Raw genomic sequence first — 16,408 nt, 5'->3', positions numbered from 1 at the left:
ATTAGGTCAGTGGCTATATCAGATGTCCAAGCCGATGGTAAATTTCTTTTCCTCTCTCTGCCTTTGCCTACGTTCTTGTTTGCTTTAGAAAAAAATTGATCTGGGGGGAAGGGGGAGTTTGCAGTCGTGGTGTAGTTTACCAGTCCTCTTAGGTACACCTAGTTCACTAGTTTTGCTAGGTACAACTAGTGTGCTAGTTCTCCTAGGTACACCTATTTTACTAGTAGTGCTAAGTAAGCGTGTTTTACCAGTGCTTCCGGGTATACCAATTATACCAGTCCTGGGTATACCTATTACAGTGTGTTATGAGGTTAGAGTGCATATGTTAGTTATAACATCTAAGATACTTTTCCTTAGGGGTTGTAAGTGTTCTTTTGACCTGTCAACAAGCAAACTGTGACCACATCAACACTGAAATTTTGTGGTATGGAAGGTTCGTTGTGTGAGGTTTGACTGTCATGTCTGTCAGAATATCATGAGTGTCATGACTATCAGTGTCATGACTATCAGTGTCATGACTATCAGTGTCATGACTATCAGTCTCATGACTATCAGTGTTATGACTATCAGAGTGTCATGGCTGCAGTAGTGACCAGACAACATCTCCACAACAACCAGTCACGTACTGTACATGATGCATTAAATACTTTAGAGAGATGCAATGCCAGGCTAAACACTGGTGAAATAGCTCAACACAGCTATGTACAGCTATATGCAGCTATATACAGCTATATGGAGATATAAACAGTTATATACAGCTGTATATAGCTATATACAGCTATATACACATATATACAACTAAATACAGATATATACAGATATGATGTCATAGATTAACCGATCTGTGTAAACATAGATTTTCTATATTATTATTATTATTATTATTATTATTATTATTATTATTATTATAAGTATCACCAGTAGGTTACCGCTTCATCAGATTCACCAACACCATCATTAGCATCCTTATCACCTTACCATTAGAATCCCCATCATCATCATTAAAATCATCATCACCATCCTTATCATAATGATCCTCATCATTATCACAAGCATCACCATCATCGTGTCATCCTCATAGCTATCATTATCATCATCACCACCATCGCAATCATCACTGTATAAGCGCTAGAGTCATTGCTATTATCATTATCATCACCATTATCATTACAATCATTATCATTATCATTATGATCATCATCATTCTTGATTTTGACGATCATTCTGTTGATGGTCGTGAGGGTTGTTCACCAGGCCTCCGGGCAGACAACTTTATCAGTCAGGTTGTTGGTGCTTGTGGCAAGCAGTCCGATGTAGGCACGTTAGGCACTGTACCACAGACTTCGTGCATGGCGTCTATGGGAGAGGTACTCTCTCAGAATCCACCAAACACTCCGTTAGGGTTAAAGATGTCAGTTTGTGTGGTTTTTACCGATGGCACTATCACAGTGACACTGTGATAGTGCCATAGTGAAGAATATTGATTCAACAATGCTAGAGATTTTGGGAAGAATGGCGCTCGCGTATTCACAGGGACAGCTCATGTAGGGGATTACCCATTGGCTGTATCTGGCTTCTCCCCAGTCCCTCACTTTGACCCCTCAGATTGTTGGTATTAGTGTTGCCCCTCACCTTAACCCTCAGATATATGTATACATGAATGTATGTATAAATGTGTATGCACTATTTAGTAGAAAGCCATTATTTTCTGTAATAAACAGATGAAAATGGCAACAGGTAGAGGAATCATTGCATAAATACGATATTTTTTATAATGATTTATTTGTTTGAGTTTGGTACAAACAACACTAGACGAAGGTTGGTCCTAGACGCCTAACAGAAGGAAACATTAATGCCACGAGTCAATATTAACAGTAACAACAACAACAACAACAACAATGGTACTGAATCATCAACACAACTTACGGAAAACATTCAAATATGTCGTCACACACACACACACACACACACACACACACACACACACACACACACACACACACACACACACACACACACACCTATACATCCGTCCTGTATGTATGCATACACGCACATACAAGGGAAGACTTTACATCCTTCTGTCTCTCCCTCCCTCCCTTTCTCCCTCTCTACCCTCATTTACATAACTCAAGCTCACTTACAAAGTAGACAGAAGCGTGTAATAATAGTCTGAAATTCTTGGCAACTTGATATACTTACATCAATATATATATATATATATATATATATATATATATATATATATATATATATATACGAAAAACAGCACAAGGGTTGGGTACGTCACCTGGACTCGTCATAGTGACTCGTCCTGGTGATGGTCAGTCAGGATTACTTACTACATACGTTATTTTTTTCAGACAGGAATTTTAAAATTATTAATACAACCGATTTTTTTAACCTGAACAAATAAATATACGTAATAAATATGTATACCTAAGTAAATAAATAAAATAAATAGGTTTATAAATATATAAATAGATGCATATATTAATACATATATATTTAAATTACGTAAAAGTGGAAAACAAATGTTGACATTTCTCGCCACGTAAACCGACTGCTTAATTAATGTTAAATAAACGGCATAGTAAAGTCGTTTATTGGGACCAACAGTCAAACACAAGCACACTTAATATTTACTAAACACACATTTAAGCTTCCAAACACTAAAAAAACCAGTCCTGCTTGGAATCCATCGGTGTCTAATTCGAAACACACCAAAAAATCCCATTTGCAAAACACAGCCGAAAAAAAATTTAATTTTTATCTGAAAGAAAGCAAGGTGAACCTCGCCTGAATTTTGAGGACTTTTGACATCAAATTAACACACATAAAAACCTGTGTACACAGATTTTACAGCTCTGGTGTATTACCGTCTGAGCTGCGAGACAGAGACACACAGCTTGTACAAGAAGGTGAGTTGGGTACTATGAGAGGCATGTGTATGGATGCTGAGAATAGTTTTTTATAAGGTATCGAATCGTCTGTGTGAATCTTGTGTGTGAAGCCGGATTCACAGTGCGATTCTTAGCGAAGGTTTAGTGTGGCAACTCTAAGCGGTTTATTAACTGTTATCAGCTAGCAGGCAGACACTAATTGCTAATAAGCAAGCGAGCCTAGATATGCTAGGCATATGCTTATTGTATAAGCAAGCGTTGTTTACATGCAAGCAAGCAATTGATTTTACGTGGAAAATTCACAAGTCTAGAAGCATGATTACTTTTAAGCAAGCAGTAAGAGTCAATAATCAGTGTTAATCGTTAACAAGCAAGGGTTAAGGGTTAGTAAGCAAGCATTAAGCCTTGGTAAGCAAGCATCAATTGTTAGTAAAGAAGCATTACCAGTTAGCCAGGTTATGGATCGGGCCACGGGGGCGTTGACCCCCCGAAACACCTTCCAGGTATACTCCTCCAGGTATTCATTTAACATTATAAAGCTAGCACTAAGAGTTAGTAAGCAAGCATTATGAACTAGTAATCATCTAGGGGCATTTAGCAGTCATTAATGGTTAGTAAGCAATCAAAATAAGCACTAGAGCACTAGACTAAGTATTAACACTAGAGCGCTAGTAATTAGCACTGAAGCACCTGTGGTTGACGCTCAAGCACAATGGGTAAGTAAAGGAGAGCTAATTTATAAACAAGTGAGCAATGTAGCATTTGTGTTAACTAACAAGGTAGTTAGTGGTCCTATAGGTAAGTCTCTTTTAACAACGTCCTCTCTTTAAATTGTTCACTTAGAGATTAAATGTTCACTTAAACACAGAATATTCACTTAAAAAATAAAATATTCGGAAAATTTTCACCTGAACGCGCACACACACAGTAATACTTTACATTAATCAACTTGTAACGTGAAATCTCTTTAGACTGGATGCTAATGTTTTTCTTATGATGAGTTGTTATCGAGAGGAACCATGTACAGAGGCGTCACCTGGACAACTAGGAGTCACCTTAATTACAAAGGTGCTTTGGTAACTTTGTTAATAATTTGTCTATATTATGCATTTACATGCATGGCGTTCATGCATGGAGCTACGTACATGTCCGTTCCCCTTTATGCGCGGAGGTCGTGCGTGGAGTTTTTGTTCGCTTTACCATGCAGTCACATACACACACGAGTCTATAAGGCCAGGAAACGGACACGGATCTACAAGCGGTATCTACAGCGGCTGCCATGCACATAGCTTGAGCAAATAAAAATCTACTTATAACAGTACTACACACACACACACACACACACACACACACACACACACACACACACATAAACTGTGAGGTGTCGCCTCAACAGCTGCAGAGCGTCTATATCACTCTAATATTGAATTCTAAACTGACATTCAAATAGGAATCATTACACTTCTAAAGAACACTTTAACTCGGGTCCCAATGAACAATCTTAGCTGTACGAGTGATTTAGGTTAACGGGGATGGGGTGGAATGTTGTATATCTTGTGTCTGTTTTTCTTGCTTCTAGTTGAGTGGGTGAATATCCCGGGTCCCAGCACCTATAAGCACGTGGAGAGCTGCGAGGAGTCTGGCTTACTGGCTTGCACGCCATCTGGTTAAATCAAAGACGATAACGTGATTAGATTTCATCCATTTTTATGTGGGTTTGTATACCAATTTTTCTTTAATCGCTCTACACATAGTCTTTTTTAAACTGTGCGAAACATTAGGAGAGCTGAAATATAATTCTACGACAGTATAAGTGGAAATTTGTGTCTAGTATTGTCTGTGATTCAGCCACGGCGCTCGGCTTTCGGCCCCGAAATCCCCCACACTCCCACGGTAGCCCCCAAAGCACCACCACCGCCAGTCGCAAGATTCACGACCACCACAACAACATCATCAGTGGCAAAGGAAGCCCGGCAAAGGTGTGTCTGGAAAATGTGTGCCTGATTTACTATAAGCAGCAAGGCTTGTGGCTCTCCTGGCGTTCGCCTAACTCTCCGGACGCCTTCGAAGAAACCTTCGCCAAACTTCGTTTGTCACCGAAATAGTTTCTTTTATGGTTTGGGCCACAGAAAAGAACAGCGGAGAATCTTGAAAAATCTCTGTCATGAAGATAAACATAGTCACTTCGAGTTTTCCTTCAGTCTCGACTTTTCCTCTTAAAATATCGCCAGTTATCACAGTACTCTGTATGTCATATCACACAGGCACCGCACTCACATAATTATACAAGTTATACAAAAGCAGCCTTATTACTAAATTATTGCATGTGTTCTATCATACTCCATGTATAATGCCCTTGACAGTAGCCGTTAAGAGTTTCACAATGGGATGACTCTAATTTAGAGATCAAATTCCAAATGCCCATGTTTAATAGTCTTGTAATTTATCCAGAATACCACCACTCTTGTGGAGGTTGATTCCAGAAGGAACCAAGAGGAAGAATCTCGTTTTCTAGAATTAAAACCAGCGTCTTCACTTTCGTCTTGAGATGGAGAATGAAGCCGCTCGGCCACCTGAAATGTAATGAAAGAAACCTGGCTCCAGCGACCGTCCTTGATATTCGTCAAATCTTTTGGCATACACGACTTGGTATTCACGACTGCATCCGGCATCCACGAACTCGTTTGGCATCCACAACAGTATCATGGCGAGGACAGTGCGCATTTTTTTTTTCAGTTCAGGCGATACCAAGGCAGTGGGGACGGGATCTTAAGAATATCGTCAAGGGATTATGCCAGGTTCCTTAATTAACTTGCCAGCAACTATTCCGTGTCAGATGCAGGTGGTATTTGTGTTGTACACAGTTCCAAGGCCAAATGGCGGCGCCCTCCCCTCCTGGGCTGACCCGTCCAACTCCATGTTTACAGGATCTCAATAGGGTAAAGCGAATCCTGGCGGACATGAACAGGACGATGTCGGGATTGGAGGGCACGCGAAGAGCGAGTGTCCCTTGTGTCGGTCGCAGTAGCTGCCCTGAAGGAGGCATTGAGAACTGGACGAAGGGCCCCTGTGAGAGCGTTGGCGGCTCGAGCGGGGAGGAGCTAGATCCTGCGGGGGTAGCCAGAGTCGTAGAGCTGACGGAGGGACTCTGTAGTGGTAGCAGGGCTGAGGGGCTCCTCAAGCTTGCTCCTGCGGCGGCGATGCCACACTGCCGTCCACGCCACGATGATCACCAGCTGTGCCACCAGGAACACAGAGCACGCTAGGACCAGTCCCACCATATTGATGCACACCCCAGACACATCCTCCTGCAGTACGATCTCGGCATCTCCTTCAACCTGAGTAGGAAGTAAGGCGGTTAGCCACGACTGCTTTCAAGTCGTCACAGAGACGAAACAATTCCAGTTTCAAGACTTGTAATAAGCTTTCATTTTTTCTGCTTAAAGTATTCTAACTGCCAGAGGCATTAGCACCATCTACATTAAATATGAATAAGGCTAGAATAGTCAAAAACAACAATGATCAGTTTAAAATAATGTTGAATAATGTTAAAAGTTACAATATTATTTATAATACTATTAACCGAACGAAAATGCATCTTGGATGTAAAACAGTATAACTCACCCCAGTTTTAGTCTTTTTAGTGAGTTTCTTGAGAGAGTTGTCTCTGTTGTGTTGCTGGGAACCGCGGAAACCAAACTTGTCAGAGATTTTGATGGACTGAACCACCAACAGCTCTTCGGGAATCTGTTGCTCTGGTGTCTCCCTTCTGCTGCGGCTGCTGACGCTGGTGTCCACCACGCTGAGGGCCTCTACCTCCAGCACTTGAGGGCTGCGCTTCCGGATCTGAGGACCGTGAAAAAGTTGTGAGAGGATGTTGGGACAAGAACTGATAGTGAGGGTATGTGGGGAACAAGAACCTGCTGTAAGGGATGTGGGAACCAAGAATGTGGATCCAAGAATCCGTTATTAGAGGATGTGGGGGCCAAATACCGGTTATGAGGGATGTGGTCACCAAAATCCAATTGTAAGAGATGTAGGGACCAAGAATCGGTTGTGAGCGAATGTGCGGATAAAGATTTTGGTTGATTAGATGCAACTGGTCTTGCGTTTCAAAATGACATAAAAGAAATCTTACGTGAATATTCCACTACTCTTTTCCAATGTATTTAAAAAAAGAAAAGGCTGTATGGCCCATATGGATTTGACGCTTGTTTTGTAATATAATGATAATACTTTAAAAACAAAAAAGGGTCTCTTACCCTTTGGACTGAAGTTTCAAATTGCTCCTGTGGGCTGGACACTGAAGTACCGAAGTCAAAGATGTAGGACTCTGAGACATCCCTCTTCTTCCTACCGTAGCTCTCTGTCTTTTTCATCTGACCTCCAAAGTCGAGGACGTCACAGACGACGGGCTCGCAGGTGGGCAAGCAAGGTGTCACCAGAGCACGGAATTGAACCTCTTCGCCTGTAGGGAACTTGAAGGCGTCGAAAAATGCGCCTAGAACCTGGGTAGAAACATGTAGGTGATTAGACTCGACAAGCTTTATGAAAAGAGAAAATGATTCTTTAGGTATGGTGACGATACAAGTCAAACATAGTAATCATGTTAATTGCTGTGTTTGGATACAGCAGCGTACTGCAAGGCAAGCTTTCACTGCGATAACGCTCCTCTCTAAATGGAGCTCTATCTACTCGATCAAGCTCTAAACAGAGCAAAACGGTGTGGCAATAGAAGCTTACCCTGCACCTAAGTCTTTTCTTTTTGGGTGTATTTGCTCACCTTGCCGGTGTTATCAACTTTGAGGAGCGGCCTCAAGATGAACATCTCAGTAGGGCAGCCGCGTCCATCCAGGAGGGTAATGTTGATAGTGTTGCCGCCGTCCATGGCCACCAGATCGCGCACGAAAATCTCGTACGGGGAGTTCCTGTCTACGATCTCGAAGCGGAGCTGGAGCATGTCTCCAACGGAGGCGTCGGAGATGTCATCGCCGTTGCGGTTGGCAACACGCATGATAACGTTGGGGGAGTCAACAGTGCTGCCTTGTTCCAGGGCGGGCTTAATGTCCCCTTCTACGGTCAGGTCAACTCGATTGCTCACGCTCTTGTTGGACAGGTCGTATTGGCAGTGGACGCTGAGACCCAGGTCAGCCGAGGTCACAATCATGTCGTGGTGCTGAATAATGACGTCGTTGCTGTACTTCGATGCGGAGTCGCGCTCGACATTGCAGTCGATATCGTTATAAGACATCCTCAGTTCGAACTCCAAGGCATCTTCGATATCGTTGACGCAGGTGTTGGGGGAACCCTTGGCGTAGATCTTGCCGTTGAAGATTTTCGATGTCTTGATCTTTGCAATCATGTCTCCGGAGCGGCAGTCGATGGTGACGTTGTAGCAGGAGGAGAGCTCGTAGGTGGAGGAGCCAGGGATCTCTAAGTAGGGCTCTTCGATGTGGGTGAGTGTGGCGGCGGCGTGGTGGGAGAGACGGCACACGCTATCCCCGGTGTCGCCGTAGTCGAAGGAGTGACACCTGTAGACATCAGAACTTGAGTCGTGGCTCATACAAGAACATGTGTATCACACAGGAGGTTCAAACCTTCAACCTCTGACAAGAGAACTGAGACTGTCTCGATCTAGCTATGATAGCGAGCTCCAAGAATATTTTTACTGATCACGTGACTCATGTAGGTCAACAAATCAAAGAGTTAGAAAAAAAATTATGAAGAGCAACAGCGATTCTGTATTGGATTGTTCAGCGTAATGAGAGGCGGCTCGATCCTCCGCCTGCTTATTGCAACCTAGTTCCTGACTAGCTAGACTGTTGGTAACTGATAATCATTATAGACACCTGAAACATTAGTGACAATATGCGTAGCAGATAAAAATTACACTCAGAACTGTTCAGTTCCAAACCATATTGATTGGCTAAAGGTTACATCACTGCATAGTGTGACTGAGTCACGACCCAGCACAACAAACCACATCAGTAACTGAGACCGTACAGCCTGGCCGGGAGAGCAGGGTTTAGCAGACGGAGGACAGCCTCCAATACTCATCGGTGCTTCAGTGAATCTCAGGGGTTTAGCGCATCAAGTAAATATCCAATAAAATAATAATGGAATGAAGATCAATGAACTATTAATCAGCCATATGGAGAGGTAAGCCTTCGAGGAGGACTCCATGATGCTTGTTGGCTCTTGATCCAATGAACTGGAGCTGCTCTCCACTGAATCAATCCTGATTACTTCTCATTAGATGGAGTTTCACTCCTTTCTTAACCATTATCAAGTAACTCACCTGAAGGAGGCGGTGAGGCAGAGTCTCTTGCAGTCCTCCAGACTAGCTACCTCCTGATACACTGAGTCCACTGTCTTCAGGATACGACTCTCCATCTTCTGGAACTCGCACAGTCTGACGGGGTCGTCGACGCAATTGTTCTCCAAGAAGTCGCTGTTCTCGGCTGCTCTAAAGGCGCCCGTGCCCACTGCTGTGTGCCGGTCCATATCGGAGATGGAGCAGTCGCCCGTAGCGTTGTTAAAGTTGGCAGACCTGAGGGAGGAGGGAGAGTGGTTGTTAGAGCTTGCTGTTAAGCCTTCACTAAATGGAGCTACTTCTATTTATGGTTCAAAAGTAGCAAAAGCAGTACCGTGACGCTCATGTACGTACATAATGGCCACCGTAAAGCTTAAGTACTAGGTGGTGGACACCGTGACGGCTATGTAGCAGGTTTGACAGCTACTGTGGCGCTTATTTATGTATTATGTGTAGCGAGCAACGGGTGAGCTAGAGCTGAGAAATAGCAGTGATTCCGGTCTCTTCCCTCAGGGACCCCCATCCCCAGCCTCCACCCACACCACGCTAGCCTCATCATCTCCCTCTCGCATCTTTCACACACGTTTATCATTTTTGTCATCCCCGTAACCTCTTCTTCGTCACCCTTCTTCCTGCTGGTACACGCCTCTCCTCGCTGTAGACGTGTAATGAGGGCGAGACAAAGTATCAATGTACCACCATTATGAGACAACCTATTATTTACCGACCAGAAATTGCATAAAATTGTTGCCTATTATATGAGGGGCGAGAGTCAATATTTTTGGCCCCCGGCGAATAAGGGTGATCGGATACCTTCCAGGAATCTCTGCTAAGACTTCTTCGACACCTTGGAAAGGCTTTGTTTACGTCAGTTTTGCATCGCTCCATGAGCACAAATAACCCCAGCAATTCTTACAAGATGAGAGTGTCTTAGAAGAGAAAATTATTGGTGTTTAAAGCATCGAGGCGCCACTTACGTCGTAAAGTAGAAAAAACAATGGTCTTGAAGGCTTCATTGCGAAAGTACTTCCCTTCGAGGGAAGTACTTTTACGGTGCTTATGAAGGGCTTTTGATCTAAGGAACTGGAGCTCCTCTTCCCGTTATCTGATCCTAACTGACTGCTTCCTATTTCCCAGGTGTTGTGTGACGCTTACGACTTTAGTGCTTCCCACCAAAACATAATAATAATAATAATAATAATAATAATAATAATAATAATAATAATAATAATAATAATATAAAAAATTAGCACCTCCTTACACGTGACATTAAGAAAAAAGCTGTTACTCATTAGTGATTATATTTTACCAATTAACAATGTTACCCACTAATAATGCTATTATTGCACCCATTAAAGTTAATAAAGAACAATAAAGCACAATACCATGACTGGAACAATACAGTGACTGGAACAATACAGTGACTGGAACAATACAGTGACTGGAACAATACAGTGACTGGAACAATACAGTGACTGGAACAATACCATGACTGGAACAATACAGTGACTGGAACAATACAGTGACTGGAACAATACAGTGACTGGAACAATACAGTGACTGGAACAATACCGTGACTGGAACAATACAGTGACTGGAACAATACAGTGACTGGAACAATACAGTGACTGGAACAATACAGTGACTGGAACAATACAGTGACTGGAACAATACAGTGACTGGAACAATACCATGACTGGAACAATACAGTGACTGGAACAATACAGTGACTGGAACAATACAGTGACTGGAACAATACAGTGACTGGAACAATACAGTGGCTGGAACAATACAGTGGCTGGAACAATACAGTGACTGGAACAATACAGTGATGGCTTGATAAAGCTCCTGGAGAGCGAAACGTTGCCACAATAAATGTCACATTAGTTGCACTTGTGTCCTTTTACTTTACAACAATACAGTGACTGGAACAATACAGTGACTGGAACAATACAGTGGCTGGAACAATACAGTGACTGGAACAATACAGTGACTGGAACAATACAGTGACTGGAACAATACAGTGACTGGAACAATACAGTGACTGGAACAATACAGTGACTGGAACAATACAGTGACTGGAACAACACAGTGACTGGAACAATACAGTGACTGGAACAATACAGTGACTGGAACAATACAGTGGCTGGAACAATACAGTGGCTGGAACAATACAGTGACTGGAACAATACAGTGACTGGAACAATACAGTGACTGGAACAATACAGTGGCTGGAACAATACAGTGACTGGAACAATACAGTGACTGGAACAATACAGTGGCTGGAACAATACAGTGACTGGAACAATACCGTGACTGGAACAATACAGTGACTGGAACAATACAGTGACTGGAACAATACAGTGATGGCTTGATAAAGCTCCTGGAGAGCGAAACGTTGCCACAATAAATGTCACATTAGTTGCACTTGTGTCCTTTTACTTTACAACAATACAGTGACTGGAACAATACAGTGACTGGAACAATACAGTGGCTGGAACAATACAGTGACTGGAACAATACAGTGACTGGAACAATACAGTGACTGGAACAATACAGTGACTGGAACAATACAGTGACTGGAACAATACAGTGACTGGAACAATACAGTGACTGGAACAACACAGTGACTGGAACAATACAGTGACTGGAACAATACAGTGACTGGAACAATACAGTGGCTGGAACAATACAGTGGCTGGAACAATACAGTGACTGGAACAATACAGTGACTGGAACAATACAGTGACTGGAACAATACAGTGGCTGGAACAATACAGTGACTGGAACAATACAGTGACTGGAACAATACAGTGGCTGGAACAATACAGTGACTGGAACAATACCGTGACTGGAACAATACAGTGACTGGAACAATACAGTGACTGGAACAATACAGTGACTGGAACAATACAGTGACTGGAACAATACAGTGGCTGGAACAATACAGTGACTGGAACAATACAGTGACTGTAACAATACAGTGACTGGAACAATACAGTGACTGGAACAATACAGTGGCTGGAACAATACAGTGGCTGGAACAATACAGTGACTGGAACAATACAGTGGCTGGAACAATACAGTGGCTGGAACAATACAGTGACTGGAACAATACAGTGACTGGAACAATACAGTGACTGGAACAATACAGTGGCTGGAACAATACAGTGACTGGAACAATACCGTGACTGGAACAATGCACTTTGACTTTATAAACGGTCCAAGTCGGACCAAAACGTCATCGTAAGCTCCTCCTTCCTCCTATGTGCGGATTATTTGTGTATTAAAGTTAATACTTTACCCATTAATATCATATATTCGTCCTTCGGTCACCTGTTGGAAGCTCGTGCATGACAAATCTCAGACTCGTTTTTATAAGTTTATTTACAGTGAACGATCGAGCGAGTTGCTGTCCAGGCTGCGGTAACGTTGGTACACCTGACTACTAATGTCATCCCTTGATGACCTGTCAGGTTCACTGGTGGATCAGGTAACGGCAGGTAACCCGCATGACGAATTAATTAGATACCTCGTAGCTACCGCAAATGAAAGCCACAATACCATGGCTGGGACATGAGGACCAGTGTTGAGGACCTTCCTCATGTCTCAATCTTTCTTTCTACCTCACATCTCTCTATCTTTCTCTCTTTCCCCTCATAGCTCTGTATTTCATTCTCCTTCATATCTCTCTCTCTCTCTTCTCTTGATATTTGCTATAAGATTCTCGTTTAAATAATTAAGCCAGAGGTTAAAATCAGTGACACAAATGTGTAGTTACTATCGACCGTCTGACCTTTTCTTTCTCTCGAGACTACATTTCTCTCACTCTAAGAAGAAAATTTATTTTTAAAAAGAGGGATGCGATATCAGCTGATGGCAGTCGTAAATTCACGTAGCGTTCTCCCATCTCAGTCTTTCTTTCAGGAATTTATCGTGCATAAGTTGCGTTCAGCGACCGAAGGAGGACGGACCTTTCTCTGTCTTTCTGTCTACCTGCAGCTCTGTCTTCCAGCCAGCTATGGAGGGTGCCAGACTATATATTAGACTGTCGCATCTTACAGTGACACAGCAAGCAAGCGTGTAAGCGTCTTCGTGAGTGATGCTGCGATACTCCCAGCCTCTCCATGCTCTCCCTGTTACACGTAGAGGAATATGAGATTACTGCGCATATAAAAAATAATAAGGAAATTATATGTACAGATACAGTGAGAACGAGAAAAAGACCGTGAGGAAAAACAGTGAGAGAGTAATATAGAGCCACAAAGAGAGAGAGAGAGAGAGAGAGAGAGAGAGAGAGAGAGAGAGAGAGAGAGAGAGAGAGAGAGAGAGAGAGAGAGAGAGAGAGAGAGAGAGAGAGAGATTAGTAGGGAGAGAGACATGAATATAATAAAGAGACAGAGAGGCAATGAGAGCGAGGATGTTAACACCATGATGTATATGAGCGAGAATGTTAACACTATGATGTATAAGAGCGAGGATGTTAACACCATGATGTATATGAGCGAGGATGTTAACACCATGATGTATAATAGCGAGGATGTTAACACCTTGATGTATAAGAGCGAGGATGTTAACACCATGATGTATAAGAGCGAGGATGTTAACATCATGATGTATAAGAGCGAGGATGTTAACACCATGGTGTATAAGAGCGAGGATGTTAACACCATGGTGTATAAGAGCGAGGATGTTAACACCATGATGTATAAGAGCGAGGATGTTAACACCATGGTGTGTAAGAGCGAGGATGTTAACACCATGGTGTATAAGAGCGAGGATGTTAACACCATGATGTATAAGAGCGAGGATGTTAATACCATGATGTATAAGAGCGAGGATGTTAACACCATGATGTATAAGAGCGAGGATGTTAACACCATGGTGTATAAGAGCGAGGATGTTAACACCATGGTGTATAAGAGCGAGGATGTTAACACCATGGTGTATAAGAGCGAGGATGTTAACACCATGATGTATAAGAGCGAGGATGTTAACACCATGGTGTATAAGAGCGAGGATGTTAACACCATGATGTATAAGAGCGAGGATGTTAACACCATGGTGTATAAGAGCGAGGATGTTAACACTATGATGTATGAGAGCGAGGATGTTAACACCATGATGTATAAGAGCGAGGATGTTAACACCATGGTGTATAAGAGCGAGGATGTTAACACCATGGTGTATAAGAGCGAGGATGTTAACACCATGGTGTATAAGAGCGAGGATGTTAACACCATGGTGTATAAGAGCGAGGATGTTAACACCATGGTGTATAAGAGCGAGGATGTTAACACCATGATGTATAAGAGCGAGGATGTTAACACCATGATGTATAAGAGGGAGGATGTTAACACCATGGTGTATAAGAGCGAGGATGTTAACACCATGGTGTATAAGAGCGAGGATGTTAACACCATGGTGTATAAGAGCGAGGATGTTAACACCATGATGTATAAGAGCGAGGATGTTAACACCATGGTGTATAAGAGCGAGGATGTTAACACCATGGTGTATAAGAGCGAGGATGTTAACACCATGATGTATAAGAGCGAGGATGTTAACACCATGGTGTATAAGAGCGAGGATGTTAACACCATGGTGTATAAGAGCGAGGATGTTAACACCATGGTGTATAAGAGCGAGGATGTTAACACCATGGTGTATAAGAGCGAGGATGTTAACACCATGGTGTATAAGAGCGAGGATGTTAACACCATGGTGTATAAGAGCGAGGATGTTAACACCATGGTGTATAAGAGCGAGGATGTTGAAAGTTTACTTAATACTAGTTTTAAGCGCTATAAATCACAGGGTATATCATTAACTCTCTTAATATGTGATCGCATCTGTTGCTCTCGTGTAACTGGCTCGTAGAACCTGAAAGGTGAAGCCCAGGTAGTAATTATACCTGGCCTGAAGCTACCTTTCAGGCGGTCTACCTCAACCACCTGAGATTGAGGGACGCCACTGTGTCGCTGCATAAAGTACACACTGAACTACTAAATTAGCACAATATATATATATATATATATATATATATATATATATATATATATATATATATATATATATATATATATATATATATTATTTTCGAGATGGAAAACAGCTGTGTTTAACACCTGTAGTCAGATTAACAGACCTAGCAGGTGTTGTGAGAGATGGAATGAGGGAGAGGAGCGAGGGGAAGGAGGAGGAGGAAGATGGTCGGAGGAGGGAGGAAGAATAGAAATTATTATAATGGCCTCTCATGACCTGTAATTCGGCTCCTGTTCCTCATGATTCACACAACTGTTTGTTCAAGCAGTAATATAGATAAATATAAACACATACACACACACACATACACACACACACATACATACACACATACACACATACACACAAACACACACACACAAACATACACACACACACACACACACACACACAAACACACACACACACACGCACACACACACACCCACGCACACACACAGAATTGTTTTAAAGTGAGTTATGTCGGTCGGTCGGTCGGTCGGTAAGTAGGTCGGTCGGTACGGCTCTGACCATCGTTTCGGAAAGTAGAATAAGAAAAACACTTCTGGGGAAAGAAATAATTATCTCCTTGAGAACAACTGAATATTTTCCTCTCCCAGACTTTATTATTTAGCCGAATAATCAGTTTATTAACACAAACAAGCGAGTATACAGCGCACCAACTTTACCCTGGCTTATGGACCATGTTCAGGTCCTCAGGGGCTGGAAGACAACCCTAGACGAGGCAGGTGGCAGCCAGGAGTCCCTGGGAGCTCCAATGAACTTGGAGCCCAGTTCCCTCTGGCACCTTTACCCTGGGGGCAAGGGTCCCCCATCCTGTTAGCTCCAAGTGGTACTTATGGCCCACACACTCATTTTTGGTAAGTTTAATCAACTATCGAAGCAAGTGTTGGTGACCCTCACCTCCGCTAAATTACATTATGCCCTGGAAGATTTGCTTTACCACACAATAGATTATTTGGAGGAGGATAGAAAGCTTGACAAATCCAATCTGGGAGGCTGTAGTGATTGCCATTCCCCCGTGAGAGAGAGAGAGAGAGAGAGAGAGAGAGGCATATCTTGTCCTCAAGGTATACATTAACCAGCGTGTTTTGGAACGACCGGGATCTTCTGCCTTAGCCACTTAAGGTGTCAGGCCCCACAGACA

At 42.7% G+C, this 16,408-nt stretch overlaps 1 protein-coding gene across 1 annotated transcript in view; it reads right to left on the bottom strand.

Moving 5' to 3' along the window:
- Window positions 1–1,791: 1,791 nt before the first annotated feature.
- Window positions 1,792–16,408, bottom strand: part of LOC128689128 (uncharacterized) — a 91,345-nt gene continuing 76,728 nt past the window's right edge. The window contains exons 5-9 of the mRNA XM_053777251.2: window positions 9,202–9,453; window positions 7,687–8,434; window positions 7,166–7,411; window positions 6,528–6,749; window positions 1,792–6,241 (exon numbers count right to left, since the gene is read on the bottom strand). Coding sequence (XP_053633226.1) covers window positions 6,005–6,241; window positions 6,528–6,749; window positions 7,166–7,411; window positions 7,687–8,434; window positions 9,202–9,453 — 1,705 coding nt within the window. The 3' untranslated portion in view covers window positions 1,792–6,004. The remainder of the gene's footprint in view (window positions 6,242–6,527; window positions 6,750–7,165; window positions 7,412–7,686; window positions 8,435–9,201; window positions 9,454–16,408) is intronic.

The sequence above is a fragment of the Cherax quadricarinatus genome, chromosome 21, assembly GCF_038502225.1.
Source record: "Cherax quadricarinatus isolate ZL_2023a chromosome 21, ASM3850222v1, whole genome shotgun sequence".
Classification (NCBI taxonomy): Eukaryota; Metazoa; Arthropoda; class Malacostraca; order Decapoda; family Parastacidae; genus Cherax; species Cherax quadricarinatus.
Note: the sequence above shows the minus strand (reverse complement) of the source record. Positions and strands in the feature narration are given on the sequence as shown.